Source organism: Protomyctophum bolini (genome assembly GCF_963924005.1).
Source record: "Protomyctophum bolini genome assembly, chromosome: 14".
In the NCBI taxonomy this organism is placed as follows: Eukaryota; Metazoa; Chordata; class Actinopteri; order Myctophiformes; family Myctophidae; genus Protomyctophum; species Protomyctophum bolini.
Genome location: NC_137875.1, coordinates 40,955,605 through 40,973,851, shown reverse-complemented (window position 1 = coordinate 40,973,851; position 18,247 = coordinate 40,955,605). Strand labels below are relative to the sequence as shown.

The window sequence follows — 18,247 nt, the reverse complement described above, 5'->3', positions numbered from 1 at the left end:
CAACATTAAAAACAAGCAGTAATGCAATACAGTGAATAACAAAAATAAAAGATCAATTAAAAGCAATGTTGTAGAAGTGGGTCTTGAGCTGAGCTTTAAAAATGTCTACAGATTGCAATTGTTTTTGCTGTCTGTTGTTGTAATCATTTATTGTTCCAGCATGTTACTTGCCAAATGTCTGATGGAATATATTTTGTAAATAATATTGTGTTTGGTCAATTCTGTACAGAATACTAAAGGATATTTTGCTCTCAAATTATCATTTTCTTTTTTCTTTGGTTTTTCCCCCGCTCTTTTTGCCCCAATGGTTTTTTATTTGATTGATTGATATTTATTCATTAACAGTTTGCAAGAATTACAGTACATTTCAAGGACAAACTCAATACAAAGACTGTTAACTGTGAGTGGACGACCCAATTAAGCACGCCATTATGCCAATACCTGAATTCTCCATAATACTACATAACAGTCGCGAGAGAGGCAAACCATCCAGGAAGTCCACGAGAGACCTGGATCAGTTTGATCAATTACTTATTAAATAATAAACTCTGCTCGAACACTATAGGTGGAAAATAGCTAAGGCCACACTGCAGCGCACTATACTGTAACACAGAAAAGACTGTGTGAGACCGTTTATATTTATTTTATACCCCGCGAGGATCCACTGTTGTTGTTTTCCTTTGGAGTCATTACGTTTGGATTACATCGTTTCTGGGGATCCCTTTTCCTTTTTTGATAACTTTTTTTTCGGTTTTCCCTTGTTCTGGGACGTTTGGAGCCGTTTGGATTTACGGAGCGATAAGGAACAATAGGAGTGTGCAGGCGTGCACGAGACGCGGACATTCGGTTCAAACGGGGTTCATAACTTTCAGCTCATTCATTTGATTTTGTGGGCGTTTATACCTGTCTGTATTATTATTATTATTTAATTTGGTTGGATAAAGAGCCACATAACTTCATCACAACTTCGCTGTGTTCTCATGAGTTTGTTTGCTGTGTGTCTATTGTCTATTAAGCTATTCCTGTCATTCCTCATAAATCAGTTGTGTCAAAAGGAGACCAGTCACTATCCCGTAATATAAAAAAGAGTATAACAGTCATGGCTCATGGACTAAGAACCAAAAAGAACTGAACCGGTTCCCATTGCGGAACAAACCGGTGGAAAGGGGGGGGGGGGGGGGGTCATAGTGTCGCTATAAAGCTTAAATAAGTCATTTCCCCCGCAAGCTCCTCATAAGTTCAAAACATGTGTACAAAGTCTATTGGAAATAGATCTACAAGCTCACAACGTAGCTTGTAGATCGGCTATTTTCACATTTTCAAATGTATAGGGTTGAAGTGGTTAATGTATGTTTTCTAATCAAAATTTAAATTTAAAATTAAATAAGTAACTATAGTAACTAAAGTTTTCAAATAATTGTAGTGAAGTGAAAGTACAAATTGTGGCTCTGAGATGTGGTGGAGTAGAAGTAAAAGTACTGGAAATTGGAAATACTCAAGTAAAGTACAAATACTTAAAGTACAGTACTTAAGTAAAAGTAGTTTCCACCACTGCCTGAGTGTGAGTGACCCGCGCACTCGACGCAAAATAAGATGTAAAACGCAGGAGCCAATTAACTCACCCTCTTCCGCAGGTTGTACGTGAGGAGCAAGTTCCTCGAGAAGTGATTGGAGAAAGCCGTGTAGAACTCCAGCACCTTTTGCAGAGCGTCTCGCTTGATGATGTGAAGGTCGCAGTATGTCAGCGCTCGTACGTTGGCGCACGCCTGGGCCAGCGTGACCTCTTTCCAAAACACGTCCCCGAAAACATCCCCCTTTCCTGCAGAGCAAGAAGAGACATATAGCTCAGCTTCGTCGGGTCCCCTATTATACTTTTCTGGAAGTGCAGCGCACTTCTTCCAAAGTGTTATCCGTTGGGAGAAAAAAAAACATTTCAGTCTTTGTCTGAGGAAAGGATTATAGTGCTCTGTGATACGCTATGTCGTCTGTTCTGGCCTGTGTGACAGAGAACTTCTTGATAATAAACCGTGATGTATTATAAATATTTTGAAACAGGAACAGAACCAACTGCTTTCCGTAAAACGATAGTAAATGTACCTACTGTATGCTTGACTCCCTACAGTGTGTCTAAATTAGCCTGGCGAGGGGGGTAGGGGTTTACCCAGGCTATACTGTATGTCTAATGCCTGAATAAAGAAATGACATGATGATGCTATACGTATAGAATGCAGACATTGTAATCATTTCAAATCTTTCAACTAGTATAAAGTTGGTTTAAATCAGTGCTGGACAACCATGTCCATTTGATCTACCGGTAGATCAGGATGAGTAGAGAACGTAGAGACGTGGAGACGTTTTAGGAGCCTTGGTTCCAAGTCCAGCAGACTTAGGAACAGCTTCTTCCCCTCCACTGTCATCTACCTAAACTCCTCATCCACTCCTTTCCCTCCTCCAGTGTCAGCCCCCCCCCCCTCCCCCCAACCCATCCACCATCCCTGTCGTATTCGAGACTCTGGACACATCCTAGTCTAAAAACACTATGTGGACTCGTGTGATATGGCTGCACTGGACTTGTGGAACATGGTCTCTGGACCTTAGTTTAGCACACTGTGCTTTGGGCCGTGTGCAATAAGGGCTACGTGCAATATGGACAGATCTGTCTTTCTTCTTCTTCTTCTCATATCATTATTTATTTATTTACTTATTTAAATGACTACTGCTCAGCTCATGCTACTGTTAATACTGTTACTACTGTAAATAATGTATCCTCCTTATACTGACATGTTTGCGCCATTGGTGAGATGCGAAAATACTTTTCGCTGTGCTGTGCTGTGCTGTACTTGTACTGTACATTGACAATAAACTGAATCTCATCTCATCTCATCTCAACTTGAAAACCCGGATGAAGCCATCCATTCAATTATTTGATAGCAACGGTCAGGGGAATAAAAGGGGGATATTTAGATTTTCAGAGCAGCATAGATATAGAGGAGCACATGGTCCTAGTACAGAAGGAAGGCTCCATCTTGTGAGTCCTTGTATTTTACATTTTGTCTTAAGAGTGCCATTAGGCTAATGAGAACCTGATTCATACTGTAGCAGTAACAGGTTTATCATCGGAAGCCTCCATTACACTGAAGTGAACCCTCCAAAGACGCACAAGCTTCGGCCTAAGGGAATATTGATTGCTCCAAAGACAAACCAACAGCAGGTTATTGATGGAAATCAGTCAAGGCTATATACAGTATTCCATCAATAAGTGTACCATAAATTAATACAGTGTACAGTTTGGGCTTATCAAAGCATGCTTTTTAAATGGCCACTTTAGTGAGAAAGAAGCATGGCACGCTTATGCGAAGATGCATGCAATTTCCATGCTGTTAAACTATGTGTGTGTGTGTGTGTGTGTGTGTGTGCACTGTGCAATAGCGTCCCTTATTTGGAAACTATAAGACTTGTAACACTTTTTTCCTTTTTGGGGGAATCAATCAATGACACACAACTTAAAAGTTCAAACAGGAAAAAGGTATACCTCCTCTAGATATTGTTAAAGGACAACTTTAGTTTTTTTCAACCAAGGTTCATGTTTTAGGTTGTTATTAGAGTAACTAAAAGGTGAGTGTCAATTTTCTTTCATTTGCTGCTTTCTTTTGTTTTGGGGATTTTAGCTGTTTTTGACAGGGGGGCGGGGGCATTCGAGCATGGGGCTAAATATGTATTGTTTTACAAAATATTATGGCGATTCATTTTTTTATTATTTACTATAGTCCTAATAAACCCCAAGAAATTACATCTGACCACAAAAGATCACGGGATCTATTGAATGTGACAAACTGACATATTGAGCCTATACACACAGTATAAGCCTTCCCCCAGTAGGCTACCTTCACATTCAGTAGATCCTGTGATCTGCTGTGGCCAGATGTAATTTCCTGGGGTTTATTAGGACTATAGTAAATAATACAAAAATAAATCACCATAAAATGTTGTAAAAAAATACATATTTTGCCCCATGCTCGAATGCCCCCGCCCCCCTGTCAAAAAGAGCTAAAATCCCTAAAACGACAGAAAGCAGCAAATGAAAAAAAAAAAAGAAGACTCATCTTTTACTTTCTCTGATAATAACCTAAAACATGAACCTTGGTTGAAAAAAACTAAAGTTGTCCTTTAACAGTGGCCAAAAAGACTATCACAATAAAAAGGAAAGCACCCTCCAACCCACGAAATTAGAGACATGGAAGAAATTACTTATTTGGCGAGGCTACAAAATGAGCAATTTATTAAGAAATGTACGCCCTTCGCATGCACGCATCGAGATTTAACCATTACCAAGATGTATTTCTACAAAGAGATTATGAATGTTTAATGTGATATATGATTGCACAATATGTGGGTAGATGCGCACTTTGACAGTATTTATAAAAAAACATGTATGGTACGTTCTGTAACTCACACTGTTTATCATTCTCTTTGATTGATGGCCCTTTTCTTTTCTCTCTTTTCCCTTTCATGAACTACTCGATACATTTCTTCACTTTATTATTATTATTATTATTGTTAGTATTAGTATTTATGATAACGGCAATGATGACGGCAATGACAATGAAAAAAATTCGTTGGGAAAAAAATAAATAACAAAGGTTTTTAACCACTTAAACCCTCTCTAGACTCAGTAAACTGAACCTGCGTTGTGTCTGTACTTGGACTGCTTCTTTCGGTCTAACGTCTACACACCAAATCTACAAGCCCACAATGTTGTGAGTTTGTAGATCTGCTAATGTTTCCACCAGAATAGGGATGCTGGGTGGTTAATATGGACGTCCCATATTTTTCTTAGCAAAAAGGCACGCAGAAAGGTTCCGAAGTCCCGTTAGCCCGAACATGCGATTAAGGTTGGCGAACATGCACTGCTCCCGTGCTTGCGGTTATGTAATTTCAGAACAATGAACCTTCTGACTAATGACACGGCACCCGCAGAAAAAGGGTGTCCCTTATTTGAATTTCAGGTTGGCAAATTGGCAAAGCTAATTGTGTTGTGCTTGTTTAAATTAAGGTCAAATATGCAGTTTTGTAATAGAAATATTATCAAATAGAAATTAGCGAGGTAGGTGCAAAAATCATATTGGGACTTCTTGACCAAACGTCATCATGTGTCCGTCATCAGGGGGTCAAAAGGCGACTGCCCACGATTCCGACATCCCATTACTCCAACTGCGTGGCTTTGCGTGGCGGTTTGGTTTAGGGTTAGGGTCCGGGATAGGGTTGGTAGTGGGGGAGACCGGAATAATGCGCAGTCAACTATGACACTGCACCAGGCAAAAAGGGGGAATATATGATTTTACAATTCTGTCCCTATCTGGACATAACTCGGACAGCGCTGAGTTGACTCAGCGCATGACATGGTCGGCATGGCGTCTTGCTCGCCTAAGCTTGCTCGGCGGTGCAATTGTGTAATGTTGTTTCTTCCTCTGTAATGTATTTTTGTTGTCTTTGATGTTTTATGTGTGGCTGTAGCTGGGGTGAAAGCCCAAGACAAATGTCCCTTGTGGACAATAAAGTTTACCTTGACCTTGGCCTCCCTTGGCTCAAGTCCAATGCCTTTTTTGTCGGACTGACTTTGTTGGACCGTCAAAAACACTGGAACTGGACTTATCCCCCCCCCCCCCCTTCCTCCAGGGTGACACATAATCACTCATGGTTTCCAGCATCCCAATTCTGTCTCTTGAAAGGACATGATGCAAAAACTAGGTTGAAAAAGGTTTAACTCACCTAAAATGGCTACCACCTCATCATCCTGAATGACCTCCAGTGATCCCGACACCACGAAACAAAGGCTGTCCACACTTTCCCCCGCGTGGTAGATCAGGTCGCCGGGCGCACAGTGGATTGTCTGGAACTCCATGGCCAATGCTCTGAGGCACCCGTCACTCGCCAACCGGAAGGCTGGATGCTCTTTGAAAACCTTGCGGTTTAGATGAACGCAAATGTCCGCTCTCATGTCTTTGGGACAAATCTGCAACACCTGTGGAGGAGGGAAAAGCATGTGGAATTGGTGGGTTGATGGATTCATGCTCTGCGACTCCATGACGATGAAAGAACGACTACCAAGTCCAAAACTATACTGGAAGTGATATGCCTTGCCAATTAATAAACTAAAAAATAGCTTTTGTTATGGTAAAACTAAAATCCATTGATTCTTATTAGTTCAGATTGGACCTGTAATTATGTTTATTAACAGGAAATGCCTTGTTTGGGCATTTCCTTCCGAGAGCAGTTTTTGTAGGCATTAAAGGTAGAGTAAGTGATTTCACTTAATTCAAATATCACTTATTTTTTTGTTTTGTTGTGATAATCCTCTCTACTATAGAGTGTGCTGACCATATAAGGAGTTCCTCCCTGTCCCCAGTTAACCCCTGGGGGTTTCGTTTTTGACTCTCTATCCTGATTGGACGAAGGCTTAGGTCCCACAGCCAAAAAATGAAACCTAAGGTTTTTTGAGTGAAATCACTTACTCTACCTTTAAAGGGACACTTCGCCCTTTGTGGCAAAAAAATATATACGTTTAGAAGATTTAGAACACTTTCCTGGGGCTCTTTATGTGGTTTTAAATATTTTAGATTTTAGCAGTGAGCCCACTGTCTCTGATGTCATGGACACTATAGGCTCACTTACTTCCTGGACTACAGCCCTCCCCCTGTCCACAAGGAGGAGCAGTGCACCAAAGCATTATGGGAATTGTAATTTGTAGTCCAGGAAGGAAGTGAGCCTGCAGTGTCCATGACATCAGAGGCACTGGCTCACTGCTAGAATCTAAAATAACTCTAAAACCACAGGAAAGTGTTCTAAATCTTCTAAACGTCATTAACTCTATCTCTACCGCTATAGCTGTTAGCATAAACCCCAGTTCCCAGTGCCAGCATAGATGTTCACTTTAAAAGACGGAGTTTGCCCGCCCCCATTCCCCCCCCCCCCCCCCCCCCCCACACACACACACTCGCTACACATTGGAAAAAGCACACGCTGTTTACCTTTCGTCAGAAGCTTTTACATGGCGGCAGCGTACATAGGCACACATTAAATCCCGAAATGTGGATGGCAGAAAATCCACCAAGGACAGGACGATCCTGGAGTCGGATTTATGGGGAGGTTTGAAAATCCTCCTTTCAACTGGTTTTGCACTGATGATTATATTTGCAATCCCATAGTTGGAACGGTGCAGGGCGTTGCTATAGGAACCGGACCAATGTTAACCCATTCTGAACGGGAACCCATTTTGGTATTTGCATCATGTTATGCTTTAGCTATTGAAAAATAGCAGATCTACAAGCGCTACGAGCTTGTAGGTCTGCTATTTAAAAAAAACGACTGACATTTTTAAAATCTGATCTCAGGTCAGAATGGGTTAATCAGACCAGTGTGTGTCCAGTGGAAACCTCGTATGAATCTGATCTCAGGTCAGAATGGGTTAAAAGCTTCCGTATAGGCCTCAACCAATATATAGATGGAGTATACGTTGGGGTACGTATACGGACCTGGGAAATGACACCACTTGGCGTCGACGTCCGTATATATATATATATATATATATATATATACGTACCTGGTAGAAAAGGAGTTAACGTATATATTTTTTGCAAAAAGGGTGAAGTGTCCCTTTAACCCTCTAGCACCCAGAGTTGCTTTTTAGCAACACATTTAATTTAATTAATTACTAATTTATTCTTTTTTTGTTCTTTTTTCACCTAAACGTCATCAGTGATGTTCATTGCAATGCCATTTCAATGCCATTGGTCATGATATTTGCATGTAAACACCCCCCACAGAGGCTGAAATTCACACACAAAGAAATGTCTGGACTTTTAACCTAAGACTTTTGACCTTTACCCTAATAAAAGGTAAAATAATTGTAATATATGTTTTTTTTGTGATCATTAGAATGTCTAGAACATGTTTTATTCATTATTGTGAAAGATATCCCCCAAATGTAAATTATTAATTTATTATATTATTATATAATTATTATATAATTATTATAAAATTTTCATCAAACTTTATTTTTTTATTTTTTTTAACATATTTTTTAGTGTCAGTCCTAGTAGTACAAAGTAGTAGTAAGGTTGAAATCAATTTTTTGCAAGTAGAAATTAATGCGGGTGTTAGATGGTTAAACGTCTCACCTGTTGACACGCTAAGGCGAGTTCCAGTGATGTCACCAGTCACCGAAGGCTGGTGTAGATAGTGATCATGCCATGGTACACCCATGGTAACCTGACACTCCGCCCTGATGGGATTGCTCAGGGATTGGTCTTGAACCGTCCCGGGATCTTGGCGAGACCGGTGTGATATGCCATCGAGAAGCGCCTGTTGCAATTGTATTTACTAGCGCCTTAAAATCTATAAAAAATCTATTTTGACATGACCTACACAATAGTGTTTTTTTTGGGGGGGGTTTTACGTAATGGTATCAGGCGTTCGTTAACACTTTTGTTGATCACAAGGGTTGTTTACTTTCCTGCCTGGCACAGCTACAGTACCATACGTCATGTAGACACGTCAATATGATTGACAGACGGTCCCATCCAATCACCTGCCAAAGTAACTTGAAAAAGGGGACGGCTTTCTTCAGCGATTGCGGGCTACAGAGATCCCAGATGGAAATACGTTGTGAAACAAATGTGATTGTGAAGCAAGCGTCTCTTCCATCTGGCGGAGTCAGGTTACACCCATGGTACACCACCAGCCTTCTGATGCTATAGCCTAGAGTGCACCACCATTTTTTGGGCAGTATGTGCCATGCTATAGCCTACCCTGAGCGCATCCCATCTTCTGGCTAGAATAAGTATAGTTCACTGTAGATTGAACTACTTATATAGAATAAGTAGACCCCCCCCCCCCTGACAAAATTTGAATACACAATACTACTTGTACTCCTAGTCACCTATACTTCCTGTTTATAGGACTACTTCCTGAATTAAGAATATGAAAGCATTGAAAGCATGAAAGTATTGGATTCCTTGTCTGTTGGTCAGTATGTTCTGGCATTGAGTGAGCACCTATTTTGTCAGTCAGATTCATTGCACCTGGGAACCGTCTCATTTCAGGTGGGAAGGATTCATTGAAATGTGACTAAACTGCAACACTGGATCTCAGAGGAGTGATACTGTAGTGTACACTGACCGGCGCGACCCGTTTGTGAGGGACTACATGTTGCCGGATACTCGCTGCACAGATAATATTAAGGACTCTTATACTTCCCCCTAACCATTTAGTCTATAGCTTTAGTTTAGACTTTGTGAAAGCATGCACGTTTGAACCAGGAGAAATCACGGCAACCAAGGTGTCCCAAAAGGAGTCTGTCCGAGAGGCAAAGGAGGAGGACGCGGGCAGTCGAGCAGATGATGGTGTGTCAACAAAGCCATGGGAAGAAGATGGTATAGGTGCTCATGCCTTATACTGTACTTGTTTGTTTGGAAATGGCCATGCCATTATTATATTTGTCTATAACCGGATGCTAGAGTATAGGGATGGCAAGAGAGGTTGTGTAGCATCAAAATTTACAAATCAATTCCATAACTCCAGTATTACATTTGGGTTTATTGATTGACATGTAACATTTGCAGACTGTGTGAAGGTTTTTTTTCGTTTTTTTCTTGGTGTGCAGAAAGCCTCATTTCACTCTATATATGTTGTGCCTGGGACCCACATTTTTCTTGTTTGGATAGAGGATACTCGTTTTCTGCCTTCTAGGTCTGTGAGAGACTATAGACCACAACATATATATAGGTAAAGGAATGGAATACAGTATGCGTTAACTCTAAGGCTTCACTCACACCTAGCATACAACATTGATGCATGCTAGATGTAAGCAAAGGGTTTGTTTACATCTTGCCCCAATGGAAGTCACATGGTTTGACACAACATTTGTGTTGTATGTATGGCTTTCGGCTGTGTTTCGACTGCCCCCCCCCCCCCCTAGCTCCCCCTCATACAACAAAAATGTTGTGTCAAACCATGTGACTCACATTGGAAATGAATTGAGAGCTTGCATCAGTAAACAAGTCTGTAAAACGTGTGTGTCAGGCCTATAACTGTGTAAAAGGGAAAGAAGTCCTGTATGTTTATGTTACCCCGGTAAGTTCAAAGGCCAATAGCAGTTCTCTTGTTAATTGTTATTGAAACAGCATGTTGTTCAAATACTGCATTCCACCTGCACACAGTGCACAGCCTTCTGTCTGTTATAGGGCTTATTACTTTAAACCAAATCTCTTTGAAGGTGAATATCACGCAGAGGACAGATTAAGTGATGATTTTAGACCTCCGGTTCGGCCTGGAGCCTGTTGAAAAAAACACAAATAAAATATATTCTACGTGGCTTTCAGTATGCAAAACACTCATGTCACTATTATGTGTGGAAGGTGACCCAACAAGAGACAATAAGTTCTCCACAAGATCTGCGAGAAATGGAACATCAAGCTTCAGTGACTGCTATACTTTGTATATTTGCCACATCGTTTACTTATTCATTACCAACCAGGCAAGCTATAGAACAAGAAGGGAGGCGTTTGCTTAATATGTGCCTATATTATGTAACTGATATGGTAATATGCTGTGGAAAAATAAGAATAACCGTGATCGTGAGAGGTACAGTATAGATGAATGAATGCATGGCTTACAGATTGAGATACCTTTTCAGTATCTATACCCCGCGACATCGACCACGTGGACGCGATGTAGTCCATGACTCTCTCGCTCAGACCCTTGGGCACCTGGTAGAGCTTCAGGAAGTCCCGGACGCTGTTCAGCATCTCGTGGTAGCGGTTGGTGTTGGCGTACATCTGCTGGAAGATGGTCGTCACGTTGCCGAAGATGGTGGCATAAAGAAGGGCTGCAAATAATAATAATAATAATAATAATAAAACGTTATTTGTATAGCACCTTTCATGACATGAAATGCAGCTCAAAGTGCTTTACAGAAAAATTGGAGAATAAAAGAAAAGCAAGGCAACGACATTAAAAACAAGCAGTTAATGCAATACAGTGAGGACATGGATAACAAAAATAAAAAATAAAAGATCAATTAAAAGCAATGTTGTGGAAGTGGGTCTTGAGCTGAGCTTTAAAGATGTCTACAGAGGCTGCCTGACGAAGGTACAGTGGGAGGTTGTTCCATGCCGACGGCCCGTAGAAGCAAAAAGCTGCTTCCCCGTATTCCCCGTAAATGGGGGAATACGTATTTCCGCTCTGTCTCTCCCGACAGAGCGGAAATAAGCTGCATGAAACGATTAAGTGTTTTTCTCAGAGGAAGAAGAAATAAGACCCGGACGGTCGTGCTGTCTATCGAGAGTTGAGCTTTTTTGCACCATTCGATACTGTAACAATTCGTTTGATTAATTTAAGCATGGGTGAGACATTTCCTTCTTGTTACGTCATGTCATCACTCTGCATAGACAATGGACAACAAATACTGGGCCACAAATACTGCCCACGTAATGATGACACATGACGCATGTACTTGCACTTGCTATGCGACACGCATGAACTCAGACAGACAGACAGACAGCACGCACATGCGTGTGTGTGCACACTGTGTGCACACACACACACGCGCACACACGCACACACACACACACACACACACACACACACACACACACACACACACACACACACACACACACACAAGTTGGTCATTAAATAGAAACATACAGTATATGAGTTGGACTGGAATATTGCAACAGCTGCTGGGGTGTGTTTGGATCAAAGGCCTCAGATTCTGCTGTGTGTAGTGTAGTGTTCTCTGGGCAATGAGCACCTAATTAGCCCAGCCCCGCTAGAAGGTTTTGAGAGGAAATGTGCACACACACGCGCACGCACACGCACACGCACACACGCACACACACACACACACACACACACACACACACACACACACTCAACTGCACGTTTCAATTGTCCAGAGATAATGACAGCAACCTGTGTGTTTGCATTCACAGGCGCGTGCGCGCGCGTGCACGTCGTTTGTGCACGTTGTTTGTTTACAAACACAATGCATATGAAACGTCGGAAAACTGCACAGGGAATATTGCAGATAATTGCTATAAACTGCTCAAGGCCAGTGAGAGCTTATATAGACTGGAATCCCTCAATGTGTACAGTACAGATACAGTACAATACAGCACATGTGATTGTGCACTGTCTTTAATGCACGTTAGCAAGAATCCGTGATTAAACTGACATCCAGCTCCATCTTCAACCGCTTATCCGTAGTCGGGTCGCGGGGGCTACAGCTCCACCAGAGTGCTCCAGACTTTCCCTCTCCAGAGCAACATTAAATAGTGACTTCCTCCTGGGGGATGGATTCCGAGACGTTCCAAGGCCAGTGAGTCGATGCGTTTCCTCCAACTGCGCCTCGGTCTGCCCCCCCGGGGGTCTCCTCCCAGTGGGAGGCCCCCCCGAGAGGCATCCAAACCAGATGCCCGAAACCTCCTCAGCTTGACCTTTTGGTGTTAGCATTATGCTATGCTTTAGCTATTGAAAAATAGCAGATCCACAAGCTCATAGAGCTTGTAGGTCTGCTATTCTTGAAAAATTGAAGAACGACTGACATAGAAACATAATAGCTTTTTCAGGAAACTGTCAGGATTTAGAAGACATTTTTAGAATCTGATCTCAGGTCAAAATGGGCTAATAAGGGAGATGCGATGCCAGCCGTGCACCCGTCGAAGAAAACTAATTTCGGGCCGCTTGTATTCGTGACCTTATATTCTTTAAACTGACAATGCAAGGATAAAGGAGGGATTTGACAATTGATATTTTTTATCCCCTCCTTTTTCGGGGGGGGGGGGGGGGGGGAGTGGTACTGTAAAAACTACAGTACCATGCAAAAGCTGCTTTGTTCGAAAGTCAGTTGTCAGGAAAGTAAAGGCCCCAGGCCCGGCAGTTGCTATGGCAACAGAACATATGTATACCTCCACACCCCCCCCCACCGCACCCCCCCCCCGCCCCTCCGATCCACCGTCACACTATGATCTGCTGCTGCCAACGCCGATCCGCTCATGGGTGATGGTTAAAAATAGAACACTATATCAGCACATCCATATTTCATAGAAAACTGCCGTGCGGTACTAAAAAAAAAGGGGGAGATTGCAATTCTCTGAACAAGTCTGTGTTTGGGGCGTGGGTGTGATTTTCCAGATATATATATATATATATATTGGTTTCTACGAGAATTTGGCTCTGCAGGCGATGGAATAAAAAAGCTCTCGCGGAGAGTTTGACGGTGCCCGGCCTATGTTGATAATCTGAAAGGCGGGCGCCCGTCACGACCTCATCAGAGGGATGGCGGTGGCGGCGGTGCAGGCTGCGTGCGTGTACAGAAGCTCCGTGTACGGCAGAGCGTGCAGGTGAAGAGTTATTGCGGTGGGATTGCAGGGGAACCCTGCGGGATGAATTGATCCAGTGGTGCTGGTATATTGCTTGGAGTTGCTACTCTCTCTCTCTCTCTCTCTCTCTCTCTCTCTCTCTCTCTCAATAGCACTCTGCCTGCACTCACAGATATAATGGCAGTGCACACTGTATTATACACTATATAGACACCTTATCCATTTTTAATATGAAAACTATACTTGCTGCACAAACCTGCTCTCCTTTTCTTTCACCTTTTAAGATGTGTTTTGTCAGTGATATAGGTCTCGCTCTTCTGACGAAATGCAGAAGGGTAGGCCTACAGCTACAGTTGCTTTCACTCGTGGTTAATTGTTTATGTAATTATTCCTCGACAAAATTAGCTGTGTGATTTGTTTATAGCTCTCCGGATTCTTTGTTTTGACAGTGTAGTATATGAACATTGCTGACATTGTATGTTGAGCCTTCCAGACATACATTCTTCAATTTCATGGTGTAGAATCTACACCATGAATGAAGAATGTATGAAGAATCTACACTGTAGATTCTGCTGTCCGCTTATAGAAACTATATATAGAATTCTAAAAATGCTGATGTCAAACCCACGTCACCTGTGTCTTGAATATTCTGATTGGCCTGGGCCGTGGCTCAGCGGTCCAGGCACCTTGACTGGTAGTCCAGTCTGGCAGTGTGGCCGCAGGTTCGACTCCCACGGCACCCCCCCCCCCCCCCCAATCTCTCTCCCCATTTCCCGTCAGCCTACTATCTGTCCCTCTATAAAAAAATAAAAAAATAAAGGCAAAAGCCACAGACAAACATTTAAAAAATATATATACATTCCAATTCAAAATCCCATAAAAAAATGAAAAATAGAGTCCAGCAAGTGGCGCTGTATCATGTATGAGGGGATGGCATATATAAACCTCGGAGCCGGGAGCGAAGGTATAATTATTATGAATGGTGTCTCTGGTAATGCAATGTCGTGCTTTGGTTTCCTTTTGTTATTAATTGAGGAACTGTAACAGTGATTAAAGGCTAGTCCTGGTCTGTAAGATGGCTTCCCATTGAAGCTGAGCATCCCACTGATCATATGATCAGTAATTAATTACGGCTATTATCATATCGTGTATAATTATTTTAGTCTAAGTCGGAGGCAGTTTTGTCTGTCATAGTCCAATATGCGGCTGAATCTCGAACGATCTGGTGCAGTTTGTGTAGCTACCTTAACACCCAGACATTTGGTATACACAGCAGGTAAACCCCCTATCCCTATCCCCGTTCATGCATCTACAAGCATTGGTCAAATTACTCATGGAACTCAGCTTTTATTGTGTTCCAGATTGCGCTGTTCTGCACTTCTGCTGCTTGAGATCTGCATCTTATATTTGTCTTGATGTCTGACAGACAGACAGACAGACAGACAGACAGACAGACAGACAGACAGACAGACAGACAGACAGACAGACAGACAGACAGACAGACAGACAGACAGACAGACAGACTAGTTTGTGAAATAGGCCATGTAAGAATACTGGTTAGGCTTTTGTTTAATATATTTCTTCAATAGTGTATTACATTAGCCAGTCAAACTGGGGAACAGAATTCCATTTAGGTATTTTAACTCATCCATCGCTTTTAAGAAGTGCCAAAAAGTCCCTAAGCGCCAGTCTCTATACATTTTTTTATTTAATTTTCATTTTCATTTTTTTGTTTAAAAAAAATAAAAATAAAAATAAAAGTTTTTTTTTTTTTTTTTTTTGTCCAATGTTATACCCGTCTGAAAAAGACGATAAAGTCGTCGTTGGCGCTGCTGGAGTTGCTGAAAAATCAGTCAATTCAGTCCTTGGCAGACATTAATTTAGACCATAAACAAAATGACTGAAACATAGGAGGGGAAACATGACCTGTGTCCTGCGGGCCTGGGAATGGTGTATGTGGCCAGCAGTTATTGAGCTGCTACTACTAGATGCAAATCTAATCTTGTGGTTTGTTACAATGATACAAGGCAACAGACGTCATTTATAAAAAAAAACTGCAGGGATTCCCCCCCAGTGTCAAAGGACATAGGCCTGTACTATCATACAGTACATGCTGACATAGAACGTCTGCATGAATAGCAACATTATTAATTCATTTACTTTATTTCGTTTAATGATGTGGATGTCACAAGAACCTCTATACTAACCTCTATCTGCCCATGCCCTGTACTCATTATGGGTTTAAAGGAGAATTCCATACTAAAAGGCTTTCTTACCTTTCTTTGTAGTCGTTACGTCCCCACCAAAGAGGTCCAGGTGTTATTTTGTACAAAATCTCCTTATTGGCTATTTCCGCTACCATGAGCCCTACATGAATTGCATTGAATTGAATGGGAATTGAATGGGGCTATGGGGTGTTGTGCTAATTCGCTTATTTCCATCGCTCAAAATTATAATTTCTTTGTATATATCCTCTCTTCATAATGTAAATAATATCCCAAGCGGCACACTTTACTACTTCTTTCGATGGAAATAAGCAAACCAGCATAACACCCCATATAGCCCCATTCAATTCCCATTCAATGCAATGCACTTCATTGAGGGCTTATGGTAGGAAAAATAGCCAATAAGGAGTTTTTGCACAAAAAAACACCTGGACCTCTTTGGTGGGGACGTAACAACTACAAAGAAAGGTAAGAAAAATAAGAAAGCATTCTAGCATGGAATTCTCCTTTAAGAATGCTGTTTTGTTTTGATTGCATTCTATATACTTCATTTTCTCACGGCCAGTGATGCGTAAGGCATGTCATATATCTTACTTGGCAAGTTCATTAAAATCAAATGACCTACACTGGTATCAAGTAATTGGACATGCTCTTTAACTGAGCATGTGATTATTAACCCATTCTGACCGGGAACCCGTTTTGGTGTTAGCATCATGTTATGCTTTAGCTATTGAAAAATAGCAGATCTACAAGCTCATAGCGCGCCACCGAGTGGCGCGCTACGAGCTTGTAGGTCTGCTATTTTTGAAAAATCGAAGAACGACTGACATTTTTCAGAAACTGATCTCAGGTCAGAATGGGTTCATCAGACCAGTGTGTGTCCAGTGGAAACCTCGTACGAAATCTGATCTCAGGTCAGAATGGGTTAAGTTGATACGGTACGTCAAGTTTGAAAGTTTGCCATACTTTTAGAACAGACCAATACAGACAAATATAGATTTCAATACAGTATATTTAATTAATACCCCATTTCTACACTGTTGCCATCATATAAATCTGTATTATTCTGTGACAGCTGGAAGACAGAAAGAAAGAATGGCTGTCTACTGACAATATGACACTGCAACTCGCACGCAGAAACTCACAACAAGACAGTTGCGACAGGTCTTTCGGAAAAACCCTCAAACACTGTTTCATATCCTTGTGTTTGTGTGTAGTGTACACTGTGTGTCTGTGTACGAGTGCTCTGCTCATACACACAAATACACAAAACACAGTGTACACTACATACAAACGCAATGATATGAAACAGTTTTTGAGGGTTTTTGCTGAAAGACCTGTCGTAACTGTCACATTTTACTTTTTGTCTGTCTCATTTTAAAGGAGGGGTTAATAGCCTCTACTAGCAGAGTAAGTAGGTTGTACATACAATAAGCGACGAACATTTGAAAAGGAATATTGTCAGAGCTATTACATTTAGACCCGAAACCCCGTTGACCTCAGGATACATCACTGAGGATACGTCCCAGGTGCATCCATGCGATGTATTTTTTAGTCATAGTTCTTCTATTCATAGTGACTCATAGGAATAGACTATATGTGACAACCAGGTATAGTCTGGTGACCACCGGAGAGACGGCACCCGGGTGAACAGTGTGGGTTAGCGCCCCAGCCTGTGTCCTCCGTGAGGCCTTTAGGAGGGCCATGCAAGCAGCAAGCGGAGCCGCAACACCATTGCCCTGCGGAACCATTGCCCACCACTCCTGAATGAAGTGTCTGGTGCTGGGACTCTGGTGCAACGCACAATTCCCTGGGCCTGCTGAGAGCAGGAGTGGACCTGGTGTGACGTAGGAGCTGGGGCCCGGACAGGAGACAACCCACAGAGCCTAGTCCATGTGCCAGAAGTGTACCTCCCAGCCCTGGCAGAGTAGTTCTGGAGTAGTTCCAACGGATTATGTAGCCCTGGTTTTGCGACTGATTGAGGGTAGCTCTACTGGGACGTAAGTCAGGACTTGATCACTCCCGGCTGGGTCGCCTGAGTGAGGGGTATGATGTTGGTAGACACGATATACCCCGTTGACTTCAGGATACATCACTGAGGATACGTCCCAGGTGCATCCATGAATGTATTTTTTTAGTTATTTATTGTTTTACTTTTTTCAAAAGGAGATGGCTATTTGCTTTGTATTGTACAGGGTATTTTTTTAAATAAATTGCTCAGTCAAGACTGAGCAATTTCTCATTTGGATCAGAAACAGCAATCTTTTCTGAATGCATTTTTATAGAAACACATTCTATCCCAAAATTGAATAAATCACACCCGTGTGAAGTGAGGGGCGATAATATATTACAGTCTATCTCATGTTGATTAGGTGATGTAATGGGTGATGTAAAACAAGCGGTGGCAAACACAAACATTAAACGCCATTAACAATAAAGGGACAATAATGACGTAAATTACACATTATGAGTCATAATGTATATACGTCATAATTTATGACGTACATTTTCCCTTCATTGTCAATGCATTTACAACACAAACATTGAACTAAAGACAGACATTAAACCTGCCCCTCAAAAATAGCAGAGGATACTTCTAGCGGGCCTTTACCGTTTCTAACTTCTGATGGTGTGGACACT

General features: G+C 41.8%; 1 protein-coding gene across 1 annotated transcript in view; it reads right to left on the bottom strand.

Annotated features, from left to right (window-relative positions):
* Positions 1-1,613: 1,613 nt before the first annotated feature.
* LOC308328075 (voltage-gated delayed rectifier potassium channel KCNH1) overlaps positions 1,614-18,247 on the bottom strand; it is a gene marked incomplete at both ends in the record, with an annotated part of 63,285 nt that continues 46,651 nt past the window's right edge. The window contains 3 exons of the mRNA XM_080781763.1: positions 1,614-1,819; positions 5,770-6,022; positions 10,686-10,885. Of these exons, the coding sequence (XP_080637889.1) occupies positions 1,614-1,819; positions 5,770-6,022; positions 10,686-10,885 (659 nt within the window). The remainder of the gene's footprint in view (positions 1,820-5,769; positions 6,023-10,685; positions 10,886-18,247) is intronic.